The 12148-nt window shown below is 53.3% G+C and overlaps 5 protein-coding genes across 5 annotated transcripts; all 5 read right to left on the bottom strand.

The window, feature by feature from the left end:
- Nucleotides 1-4890: 4890 nt before the first annotated feature.
- Nucleotides 4891-5487, bottom strand: LOC123690219 (histone H2B). The gene has a single exon (XM_045633357.1). It carries the CDS (start codon nt 5426-5428, stop codon nt 5054-5056), a length of 375 nt encoding a protein of 124 aa, XP_045489313.1. The 5' UTR covers nt 5429-5487; the 3' UTR covers nt 4891-5053.
- Nucleotides 5488-6139: 652 nt separating this feature from the next.
- On the bottom strand, nt 6140-6655 carry LOC123690222 (histone H2A). Its single transcript, XM_045633360.1, has one exon. It carries the CDS (start codon nt 6607-6609, stop codon nt 6235-6237), a length of 375 nt encoding a protein of 124 aa, XP_045489316.1. The 5' UTR covers nt 6610-6655; the 3' UTR covers nt 6140-6234.
- Nucleotides 6656-7821: 1166 nt separating this feature from the next.
- LOC123690217 (late histone H1-like) lies at nt 7822-9013 on the bottom strand. Its single transcript, XM_045633355.1, has one exon. It carries the CDS (start codon nt 8921-8923, stop codon nt 8102-8104), a length of 822 nt encoding a protein of 273 aa, XP_045489311.1. The 5' UTR covers nt 8924-9013; the 3' UTR covers nt 7822-8101.
- A 1102-nt stretch (nt 9014-10115) lies between these two features.
- On the bottom strand, nt 10116-10673 carry LOC123690224 (histone H4). Its single transcript, XM_045633363.1, has one exon. The coding sequence runs from the start codon at nt 10512-10514 to the stop codon at nt 10203-10205; it is 312 nt and encodes a 103-aa protein (XP_045489319.1). The 5' UTR covers nt 10515-10673; the 3' UTR covers nt 10116-10202.
- A 673-nt stretch (nt 10674-11346) lies between these two features.
- On the bottom strand, nt 11347-11940 carry LOC123690208 (histone H3). The gene has a single exon (XM_045633346.1). The coding sequence runs from the start codon at nt 11831-11833 to the stop codon at nt 11423-11425; it is 411 nt and encodes a 136-aa protein (XP_045489302.1). The 5' UTR covers nt 11834-11940; the 3' UTR covers nt 11347-11422.
- Between the last annotated feature and the right edge of the window lie 208 nt (nt 11941-12148).

Genomic DNA, 12148 nt, shown 5'->3' with positions numbered 1-12148 from the left:
CTATCCACCTCATGGGTAGGTGGCGCAGCGCCTGGTGGGTGATGCCGTCCGGTCCCGGCGCCTTCTTCAGTGGCAGCCGGAGTATCGCCTTCCGCACTTGTGAAGGCGAAAAGGCAATGGGGTCGTCATCGGGTGGGATCGGGCGAGCTAGCCAGCCCTCGACAGCGCTCTCGACCTCGGCCACGCGCGCTGGGCATGCCGCGGCGTTCGGTGAGAATTGGCGCTGGAGGTGCTCGGCGAAGATTTCGGCCCGATCGTTGTCGTCATAGGTGATGGCGCCGTTGCCGTCGCGTAGCGGACGCTTCGGCTCTGGAGTCCTATAGAGGCGGCGGCAGAGTTGGTGGAGGCGTGTGGGCTCGGTGGTCGCCTCCCCCAGCGCTTGCTCCCAGGAGCGCTGGGCGTGGGCGGCCAACTCGTTCTTGACCCGTTCGGCGAGGCGGTTCAGCTTTGTCTTCAGCACGGGGCAGCGATTGCGCTGCCACTGCCTCCTGAGCGCGCGCTTCTGGCTGATCAGCCTCAGCACGAACGGGGCTAGGTCCTCGCGTACTACCTCCGGCGGACGCGTGGTCGTTGCTTCCGCCAGAGCTGCCTGGAGTTGCCGCGTCATGGACTCCGCCATGTCGTCAACGGCGCCTGGTGTCGTGTCCGGTGGGCCTGGCGCGGTGGCGCCTTCGAGTATCGATTCGAAGGCGTTCCAGTCGGTGACCCTCCAGCTGCGTGCGGGCGGGGATGGTGCCCCCGCGAGAAGGCACAGCACTGGTTGGTGGTCCGACTGGTATTCGTCCATCAGGACCTCCTGCGCCAGGTAGAGATCAGGCCGGTTATGCACCACCAAATCGATAATGTCCGGCCTGTGGGTGTTGTTTCTCGGGTAGTGGGTGGCGGCATCTGGTCCGCACACCTGGTAGCCGCGAGCCTCGGCATGCTGCAGAAGCCGGTTGCCCCGCGAGCTGCTGGAGTGGGATTGCCAGCTGATATGCTTGGCATTCCAGTCGCCCGCGAGGAGCGTCGGCTTCCGGCTGAGCGCGGCCTCCAGCTCGGCCGGTGCGAAGTTGGGGCCGGGGGGAGCGTAGACAGCTAGCACGTCTGTGGGCTGCCCGCCCAGTTCTAGCTCGACCCCCAGCGTCAGGATTTTGTCGCCGTTGACCGGCGGGATTGCGCGGTGAGCGATCCGTCGCCGTATCATCACCGCCAGTCCGCGAAAGGGCGCCCCGTTGGCCGCCTGGTGCTCTGCGCGGTAGACATAGTAGCCCGCGGCACGCAGTCGGTCGGTGGGGCGCAGATGCGTCTCGGAAATGAGCGCCACATCCACGTCCTGTGTGCGTAGGATGTGACGCAAGTGGTGGCCTTTATCCCGAAGGCCGTCGGCGTTCCAGTGCAGGAGGCGTAGGTTCATTTTCGTTGCCTTACGCCTCGACTGCGCGACCGGCGTCCTCCGTAGGTCGGTTCAGACGGGGTCGGGTATAGGGCGCCCAGCAATGCGGTGACCGCCCTGTCAACCGCCTCAGCGATCGCCGTCTCGCTGGGGAGCGTCTGGCCCCTCAGTGGGCCCCCGCTGCGGGGGCGTGCGGCGCGCTGGTCAGCGGCTCTGGTAGCTCCAGCAACTGGAGCGGAGTCGGCGGCGGCCCTACTGGGGCCAGCCTCGGCGTGCGCGGCAGGTTCCGCGCGCGGGGGGGCGGGGGGTTGTACCCCCCCGCGTCCTCTTCTTCTCCCCCCTCTGCGGCGTCGGCGTTGGCTGGGAGGCTCCGCGGGGTAGGTGACCATCTCTACCTCCTGCGGCTGTGAGAAGTGCTGCCCATGAGCACGCGGGTCAGCCTGCGCGTGTTCGCGCGGCTCGTCCCTCCGCCGTGTTTGGGCAGCTGGTGTAGGTGTTGGGGTGGTGGCGCCATGTGTGCCGCGAGCGCCAGGTGCGCCAGGTGCGCCAGATGGTCCCCGCGCGTCGCGGACGCCAAGTGCGCCATGGGCGCCATGTGAGCTAGGCGCGCCAGGTGCGCCAGGTGCGCCATGTGCGCCGCGGGCGCCAAATACGCCCTGCGCGCCACGTCCGCCGCCAGCGCCAGGCGCGCCATGTGCGCCATGTGTGCCGCGCGCGCCGCGACCGCCGCGACCACCGCGACGTCGACCGCGCGCCTCAGAGGCGCCCATGCCCCGTGCTAGTAGTGCCACCGTGCCGGCGCGCTTGTTGCGCGCCTCCTCCTTCAGCACCGGACACGTGCTGTGGTTGGCCGGATGCGCCCCCTTGCAATTGGCGCATCTCGGCGTGGCCCCCTTAGGTAGGGGGCAGTCGGCGGTACGGTGGCCCTCCCCGCACTTCACACAGGCCAGGGCCCGGTGGCATTGGTGCGAGGAGTGTCTAAAACCCTGACATCGATGACATTGTGCGGGGCCCCTTTTGCCCCGCCAGGACTCGATGGTCACCCCCGGAATGCACAACAGCTCTGTTATGCCGTAAATCGCGGGGGTGATGTCCGGAGTGCGGCGGAGTATGACCAGGAAGATACACCCTGGTCTCCCCTTCCTGGCTCTGATGGGCTGGGCGTGTTCAGGCTCGTACCCGAGGTCTCGCAGCTCCGACATGATGGCCTCGGGTTCCGTGTCCGCCGGAATGCCTCTTACCGCCACCTTCAGCTGCCGCTCTGCTGGTAGGGAGTAGGAGAAGTATACCACGTTAACTCCGCTGGTCTCCAACTCCCCAAGGTACCGCTGCACCAGGCGGTACTCCTCCTCGTCCTCTGGTGTTATTTTGAGCCCCTGTCCATAGGCACGCGCGTTCACCGTACGCCCCAGTCTCTTTTTCATCTCCCTGACATGGGTGGTCCAGTCAGGGAGGGATTCTATTACAAATGGCGGGTATTTCGGTGTCTGAGGCGCGGCGGGCAGGGGCGCGAGTGGTGGCCGACGGGCCACCGTCGGCGACGCGGTCATCGCGGCGTATGACGCCGCGTTTAAATTTGTAGTCGCCGCGTCTTGCGGCGTAGGTTGAGCCGTCGCAAGGGCCGCGCGGGGCGCGGGGTGGGCGGAGGGGGGCGCACTTGTCGACGCCGTGGCCATGGCCGTATCTTCGAAACGGCGGCGGCGCGGGTCCCTCTGAGAGAGCGGCGCCGGTTGCGCGTGTTGTGTAGATTGATTGACGCCAGGGGGCGTCGTCTGCGCGCATACGCGCTTAGGCGCCGACCCGGCGGCGTCCTCGTCTGAGTCCGGCGGCGGCGGGCGGCGTAGAGCTTGATGCGCTCGTTTCACTTTAACGAGCGCATCGTGTTCGTCGCTCGATAGCGGCGAAGTCAGAAGGCCCTCGTTTAGAAGGCGCCTGCGCGTCTGCGATAAATACTCGCACATGGCGCGCGCGAGTCCATCCGTTGCGAACCGGCCTATGAGTGTCTGCGCAACAAACAGCGCATCCGACTCATAGCCGGCACGGGGCGACACGGGCTGCGCCGGGCGCAGGTCGCCTTCCAGGAAGGCCAGCAGCTCCGCCGGGTCTTGCCCATGGGCAATACTTTCATCGTCATGGATATTAATTGTGGGCGGACTCACCGTTGTGTGCATTTGTTGTTCCGGTGGCGCCATCAATGAGGGGCGTGGCCTGTGTGGTGTTGCGGTGAGGGCGCTCTCGCCATCGCTATACCGCGACGAGAGCTGCGGCCTCACATCACTTTCACTTAACACATTTAAAAGGTCCTGCGTGTCACTGTCACTATAACCCGCGAGGGGGGCTCGAGCGCCAGCCGGGCGCGAGTCACCAGCGACCTCGGGGTCATTCGGCGACGCGGTGTACCGCGTTAAAGTTTTTTCCGCGGGGGCGGGGTTGTGGGGGGCCGATACGGCGGGGTATACAGTCGAAGTATACCGCGACGAGAGCTGTTTCTTAAAAACGGCTGTCTCGCCCGGTTCTTCGGCTCCTGGTCCCGGGGCTCGATCGCTACGCGAGCGAGAGCCGCTCAGGGACCGGTCAGCCATGCGCGACGCGGGAGCACTGCATTCATATGATGACGACGGCGGCGGCGGCGCGGCTCCACCGCGCGAGCGGGAGCGTTCCTTGGCGCGCGGGCCAGACGCATCGCGACGGGATTTTCGCTCCATGGCGGGAGCTGGAGTCTGCCAGGCACAGCCTGGACACCTTAGCGCCTCCCGCGCATGCGCATCCCCCGGTGAGACCCTCTGGTGGGAAGCCGGGATAGACGCAGCGCGTTCGTTGCTTCGGTGTCGGCGTGAAACGGGTGCAGGCGGCTACTCAAATGGTTTCTGCATATATGTTTTATAATTAAAACAATAGCAGTGATGAAACGCGTATAGGCTCGTGTGCACAAGTAGGCAGACGACCGTACGCCTTTAAAACTATTGGGCCGCATTTATATATAACGTCGAACCGAGCTCGAACGGGACGGGCGGGTGTGTCGGGACATTTACGAGACCTATCTAAAATGAAATTGTTTATAACAATAATAAATAGGTAACTAACAAAAATTAAAACGTTCATTTGTCTTTAATCGCGTTAAATAAGTTGAATTTACATTACTTTTCACTGATCAGTGGACAACACTAATTAAACATACAAAATTCTGTGCATGTACAAAATATTATATAATATATAAAATAAGAGACAGAGAGAGAGATGGAGAGAGAGTGAGATAAATATATATATATATATATAATTATGTACACCGAGACTATTGTCTTTTTTTTTTTTTAATTTTTAAGTTTCATATTCATGATAGTTTTTACACTTAATATAATTGTTTATCGGTTTATAGGTAAAAGTACTTGATAATAGAGGGATTGTTAATTTATATATATATATATATATTTTTTTTTTTTTTTTTTCGTTTATCGTTGATACTGTGCGTTGTGGTGTGTGGTTCACACACACACACCAAACTCTTCGGATAGATATTGTGGCCCTGAAAAGGGCCGTTTTCATGATGATGATGATCATAGTCAATCGCTCTCATTATACTTTCATTACGTATAATAATATAAGAGAGAAATCGCCGGCGCCGAGACGATGGTGCTGGTCCTACGCCGCCGCCGCCGTTGTCCCACCGCGCCGCGACGCTCACTTGGAGCTGGTGTACTTGGTGACGGCCTTGGTGCCCTCGCTGACGGCGTGCTTGGCGAGCTCGCCGGGCAGCAGGAGCCTCACGGAGGTCTGCACCTCGCGGGACGTGATCGTCGAACGCTTGTTGTAGTGTGCGAGACGGGACGCCTCCGCCGCGATCCTCTCGAAGATGTCGTTCACGAACGAGTTCATGATTGACATCGCCTTCGAAGAGATACCGGTGTCGGGATGCACCTGCTTCAGTACCTTGTAGATGTAAATGGCGTAGCTCTCCTTCCTCTTGTGCTTCTTTTTCTTTTTGTCCGATTTGGATATGTTCTTCTGCGCCTTGCCGGACTTCTTGGCCGCCTTGCCGCTGGTCTTTGGTGGCATAGTGAACGATAGATAGGCAGTCACAAACTATGTATCGACAACAACGAGAGACACTAGACTTGTGATTTGAAATATTTTTTGGACCTCACTTCAGTAAACTTCACTTTGAAAAGTGCTCTGGCGACTGGTCCGGCGTTACATAGGAAACGTTTCGCGGCCGCCAATCGACGGCGTCGTTACCGTTAGGACGCCGCGTGTTGGGGCGCGAGGGGGGTGAACGGCGACGGCGGAGGGAGCGGGGCGTTATATTATGTATATCTCCGTCTCTATCTCCTTCTCCCTCTGACACGGTTTATTTATGGTTATTTAAAAATAATAACAATAATAACGTAGTATAACAGTATGCCTGTATTGTATGTATTGTCTCATTATTACTGATTGGATTATGCGTGAGCAATGTGAATTTCGGGCGTGTCTACATGTTCGATTGTTGTTTTTATTTTTATTTATTATTATTATTGTTGTTGTAAGTAAATAATATTGTCAAGAATAAAAAAATAAATACAACTCGATATTGTATATACACATTGTAATAAGTAGGTAATTGAGTCAATTTTTTTGATAGAAGCATATTTATAGTAGTAGGTACTTAGTATATAATTTTTGTGAATAGTGACGTGTGGAACGTTTATTGTCGCTGATACATTTATCTAACAAATCACGGTGGCACGGTGGCCGTACCACACGATCATTGCGATTTTATGAATCATATTGCGGCCCTGAAAAGGGCCTTTTAGGTCGTCGAGTTGACAACGACACGAATAATAACAATAATTGGACGAGACTCCAGTCGTTGCTATTATAATTTATGTCTTCTTCTCGGTCTTCTTGGGGAGAAGGACCGCCTGAATGTTAGGCAGTACACCGCCCTGTGCGATGGTCACGCCGGAGAGCAGCTTGTTGAGCTCCTCGTCGTTACGAATGGCCAGCTGCAGGTGACGCGGTATGATCCTGGTCTTTTTGTTGTCACGGGCCGCGTTACCGGCCAACTCGAGCACTTCAGCCGCCAGGTACTCCATAACGGCCGCTAGGTACACCGGCGCACCGGCACCGACCCTCTCGGCGTAGTTGCCCTTCCTGAGCAGCCTGTGGATACGACCCACCGGGAACTGGAGACCTGCGCGGTTGGAACGCGACTTTGCCTTTCCCTTGACCTTGCCTCCCTTGCCACGTCCGGACATTGCGTTTGATTATTTGGGCACTGCACAACTCACTGAAAACTAACCGACAAGTTACTTATTTTTTTTTCAAGCCGCTACGAATTCATATTATATATGAATTCGGACGGTGTTCAACCAACTGGCCGGGTGTGACGAGAAACGACGTCGACGACTCTGCGCTATTAAACGCGATTGGGTGCCGCCGGCTCAGCGAGCGAGCGTTAGTGAGGGGCGCGAGAGGGGGAGCGCGGGCTTCGGTCACGTGTGTAAGATCTACATATTACGTGGAATTAGAATTAAAAATAATAATAATAAGAATGAAAATTACATGCATACATACATACATACATACATACAAAAAAATATATATACATACAGATAGATATTATTATATTACGTATTTGGTTATTTGTTTAGAATCTTTATTCCAAATATTTATTGTGTGTTTTATCTTTTTTGTTTGAACGTGTACCGGTTTCGTGTTTTCGTTTTTATGTACTGTTGTGTAATCGTGTAAAACGCCCATTATTACATATTTTTATATTACATATTTGGTTATTTGTTTAGAATTTGTTTATTAAATAGGAACCGGTGGGGGTGGTGGCGGGGGTGTGTCCATTGTCTATTGTCTTTTGTCTTGGCCCGCCAAATTTTATTGCACCTCATAACATCTGTTGATAATTGGGTACATGTATTGTTTTTACATTTGGCAACAGTCGGGCACTCGGGCGGCGAAGGAGGCGCATCTCGAGCGGCCGAAGGGATTGTTATCGCGAAGAGGAAGTAGTGGTCGCGGTGCTGCATTGCATTTTTTTTTTTTGTTGTATTTCTCGAGTGTGAAGTGAGTGCGATCTCGATACAGAGAACCGACCGTGGTTAGCAGGTGGCGGTGGCGATTTTGTGTTTCGTGTGTGTGTGATACGGCGCTGCTGCGACGGTGAGTTGCTAACTAATATAATATTAGAATAAGGTGTTAAAATATTAAGACACACCTACATACTTATACATAGGTACATAATCTGCCTCTCTCACTCTCGCTGCCTTCATTATTGGACAATTTAACAACTACCTATGTCGCATGTTTTATTATTTATATAATATAGGATATGTATCACCAGCCGGTAAACTAGCGACAATTGGACAATTTTGATAGTTTGTAGCACCTGCGACAACATGGAATGGCTATATATTATTTGTATATATATGTAGATTTTTAGGATTCAATATAATATAATATTTTTTTGTGCGTTTATTCGTTTGATACTCTCGACGGCTCAACGGCAGCCCATCATTGAAACATATGTTAGCCCTGAAAAGGGCTTTTTGTGTGGCGTGTTTGTGCGTGCGTCTATTATTACAATAATAATATACGACATCGACACAACCGACCACTTGCGATGCGCTCGTCGCTGGTCCGGTGGCCGGTGACCCTCCTTCCGCTCCCGCTACTCGGTGGTCAGCGTACGCGAACACGGTGCGGCGGCTCGTGCTTATTGAACGTGGATGGTCGCGTTCACTTCTTGGAAGCGGCCGACGCCTTTTTCGCGGTGGTGGCGGCCTTCGATTTGGGCGCGGCGGCGGCGGCCTTCTTCGGTTTGGGGGCCTTAGGTTTCTTGGTCGGTGGCTTCGCGCTCCTCTTCGCCTTGGACGCGGCCGCGTTGCTCGACGCGCCCTTGCCGGACGCCGCGGCGGCGGCGGCGGCGCGACCCTTCTTCGGTGCGGCCGCAGCGACCGGCTTCCTCTTGGCCGCAGCCGCCGCCTTCTTGTCTTTGGCGGCGACGCCCCTGCCGCCCGCTTTGGCCGGGGAGGCGGACCCGGCGGCCGATGCCGACGCGGCGGCGGCGGCCTTCTTGCTCCTGGCGCCGGCGCTCGCGGCGGTCTTCTTGGCGGGTGCGCTCGGCTTCTTCGCCGATTTGGCCGCGGAGGACGCCGCCGCGCCGGAGCCCCTGCCGCCGGAGGACGCGGAGGCGGCCGTCGCCTTCTTAGCGGCGCCGCCGGTACCAGACTTGCTGTCTATCTTGAACGAGCCCGATGCGCCCTTGCCCTTCGTCTGAATCAGGGTGCCGGAGGCGACGGCACGCTTGAGATACTTTCTTATGAACGGCGCCAACCTCTCGGCGTCGAGGCTATAATTCGAGGCGATGTACTTCTTGATCGCCTGCAGGGACGATCCGCTCCTCTCCTTGAGCTCCTTGATCGCGCTGTTCACCATTTCGGAGGTCTTGGGGTGCGTCGGTCTCGCCTTGGGTTTCTTGGCGGCCGCTGCCGCTTTCGGTGCCTTCTTGGCGGGCGTCGCCGGCGCGGGTGTCTCCGATGCTACTGCGGTGTCGGCCATTATTTTCTTTTCTTTTTCAATTATATGAATCACACAGTCACACTAATTATATTATTGTTATAATATTATGTAGTAGTATAATATTATCGTACTAGGTGGATGATAATAATATGTGCGTAAAGAGTGCGCGGCGCTAGTGAGCGCCGGCCAGACGAATCGGTATACCGCGACGAGAGCTTCGTCGGCTGCGTGCGTTTTCTCGTATTCGAGTGTGAAACTTTTCACTAACACGTCTCGGTCTCATCGGATTTTTGATGATTATCAAACGAAAAATCGGTGGAAATCTCGTTGGCGATCGATAGTCTACGATATCGGCCACCGGTCGGGCAGTCGGGCGGGGCTCCAGGCGGTCGCGCGCGTCGGGCATCCGCGTTTGAAGTTTGTTATTGTCGAGTCGCGCGCGTACCGTCCAGTTTAAATCGCGAATTAAACAATTAAAGCGAAAGGTGGCCGCGCGCGCGACCTCCGAGGGCGGAGCTCAAGATTCCGAGGTTCAACGGGATCCATTCGTTTCGGCGATATATTAGGATTACGATCGATTTTAACGCATCGAATGCGACATGTTGTAGGACAGCACCGCGCTCCCGAGACGAGGCCGTGGACGCGCGCGCGTTCTCTTTCGTCTTTGCTCCGTAGTAGCATTAATATTATTTACGAAACGAAATAAGTCTAGTGAGCTCGTCGAAATGTCCGATTAAATTAATTATAAGTATTTATCAAACACATCGATCGAGAAGCACGCGAGATCTATATAAATTCAAAGCAAAAATTTCATTGACGCAACCGGGAGCGATGCTGTTCGGTCGCAACCTAGCATTAGCACACCTATATTCTTAATTTTCAATGTCTAAGCATAACATAATAACCTAACCGCTATCTCTCTATAATAGTATGTGTACATACTATACTTATCGTTTGCGATATAATATTATTATGACGACGAGAGCGACTGCTAACGCCGTACTCGTGTACATACAGTACGAAAACTTTATATTAACATGCCACTAGTGGATAGTTAGCATTAGTATCAGCAGTAATAGTAGTCGATAATATTATGAAAAGTATTATTCAATCAATCATTTATCGATTGGTAATTTATTAAATTATTTATTTATATTGGTAGCTTAAAACTAATTGTGGGTGGGTGTCGTTTAGTCGTTTTGATACGTTTTATTTTTATAATAGAAACATATGCGGCCCTGAAAAGGGCCTTTTTTACTTGTTGAAAAATATCCGTCATATACCTAAGTATGTATACGACAGACAACAATTAATCAACTTAACCGCCGAAACCGTAGAGGGTGCGGCCCTGGCGCTTCAGAGCGTACACGACGTCCATGGCGGTGACGGTCTTCCTCTTGGCGTGCTCCGTGTAGGTTACCGCGTCGCGGATGACGTTCTCGAGGAAAACCTTGAGAACACCGCGAGTCTCCTCGTATATCAGACCGGAGATACGTTTCACTCCACCCCTGCGCGCCAGACGCCGAATCGCCGGCTTGGTGATACCCTGGATGTTATCACGGAGCACCTTCCTGTGACGCTTCGCGCCACCTTTTCCCAATCCCTTTCCTCCCTTACCGCGGCCGGTCATCGTTGATTGTCTCTGAATTAACTGTACTTCTTAGAAAAATCACCAGCACTACGTACGTGTGTCACGTACGACGATCACTGTTACAATGCGCTTCGCGCTTACCAATCGTGCTGTATATATAGATTTCGGACAGCTAGGACCTCGCATATAAACGGGGCAGAGGGGAGAGAGGCAGCGGGGCAGCGGCGTTCGGTGTGTGAGATTCGTTCTTATTATTATGATTTTATGTATGTATAAATAAATAAATAACTACAATAACTATGTACATAAAGAAGCAAAATAAAACCGATGAATAATAAAATATGTCGATACGCATGAATTGAAAACAATACGCAATAACAGAAAAAAAAACAAATCACCGCAAAAATTTAACACATTTAACAATTAACTAAACAAAAAAAAAATTAACACCTGGTACACACACTGAGCTACAGCACGCGTCAACAAGAGTCATAAATTCCTGAAGTGGTGCCATAAATACATATAATAGAAAGTCATTATTGTGCAATTGTTTTCTAAGAAACAGTGAAACAATGGTGGCTCGCAAATATTGTTGTCGGCATTTGCCTTTGAAGTCGAAAATATATTATGCTGACGCATAATAGAAAATATCATAGAGACACACAGTGCGATAGGCGCCTGCCTCATTTACGTTATATCGATCTCGAAAATAATTATTAATTTAATAATTTCAATAAATTAATTGTTTTATATTATATTAGGTTAATTATTCTTAATGTTAGCCTAAATAAAGCCTTTTGACTTTGTATAACGTTCGTTTTATTCGTTCGATACGTGATGTCTGTCTGTGAAGCACATCATTTGAATTATATGCGGCCCTGAAAAGGGCCTTTTGTTGTAATAATAATATTATAATATTATTATTATTTAGCAGCGGCTGCGCAAAATTAAGCACGCTCGCCGCGAATGCGTCTCGCCAGTTGGATGTCCTTGGGCATGATCGTCACTCGCTTGGCGTGAATGGCGCACAGGTTGGTGTCCTCGAAGAGGCCCACCAGATACGCCTCGCTCGCCTCCTGAAGCGCCATCACGGCGGAGCTCTGGAACCTGAGGTCGGTCTTGAAGTCCTGCGCGATCTCCCTCACCAGACGCTGGAACGGCAACTTGCGGATCAACAGCTCGGTACTCTTCTGGTAGCGACGGATCTCTCTCAGAGCGACGGTACCGGGCCTGTAACGGTGAGGCTTCTTCACGCCGCCGGTGGCTGGAGCGCTCTTGCGGGCCGCCTTGGTGGCGAGCTGCTTTCGCGGCGCCTTACCTCCGGTGGACTTACGGGCTGTCTGCTTAGTACGTGCCATTACGACGACTGCTCTCACTCACTCACTCGACTCGACTGAATGCAAACTTTATTATATTATGTACGATGTGTGGACACGTCCGTCGCGTATCGCTTGCGATGATGATATAAACACCTTTAAAACTGACTTGTAATTGTTACATCCTCCCTCGCAAGGGGGATGCTTAAACCCGTTCGAGTATGGGTCTCTATCGGGTGGATTGTTTGTTCGCGCCCTGCTGATACAGGGCGGTACGGGGGCGGGCTAATAGCCCTTGGTGGGGGCTGCTGCGCGCGAGGAACAATGGCTCGACTCGCTGCGCGCAGCCGATGGGGT

The sequence above is a fragment of the Pieris rapae genome, chromosome 23 (genome assembly GCF_905147795.1).
Source record: "Pieris rapae chromosome 23, ilPieRapa1.1, whole genome shotgun sequence".
Lineage (NCBI taxonomy): Eukaryota > Metazoa > Arthropoda > Insecta > Lepidoptera > Pieridae > Pieris > Pieris rapae.
Note: the sequence above shows the minus strand (reverse complement) of the source record. Positions and strands in the feature narration are given on the sequence as shown.

Excerpts from the sequence above, each read along its gene's own strand:
- LOC123690219 (XM_045633357.1), bottom strand. The coding sequence starts at position 5,428 with ATGCCACCAAAGACCAGCGGCAAGGCGGCCAAGAAGTCCGGCAAGGCG.
- LOC123690222 (XM_045633360.1), bottom strand. The coding sequence starts at position 6,609 with ATGTCCGGACGTGGCAAGGGAGGCAAGGTCAAGGGAAAGGCAAAGTCG.
- LOC123690217 (XM_045633355.1), bottom strand. The coding sequence starts at position 8,923 with ATGGCCGACACCGCAGTAGCATCGGAGACACCCGCGCCGGCGACGCCC.
- LOC123690224 (XM_045633363.1), bottom strand. The coding sequence starts at position 10,514 with ATGACCGGCCGCGGTAAGGGAGGAAAGGGATTGGGAAAAGGTGGCGCG.
- LOC123690208 (XM_045633346.1), bottom strand. The coding sequence starts at position 11,833 with ATGGCACGTACTAAGCAGACAGCCCGTAAGTCCACCGGAGGTAAGGCG.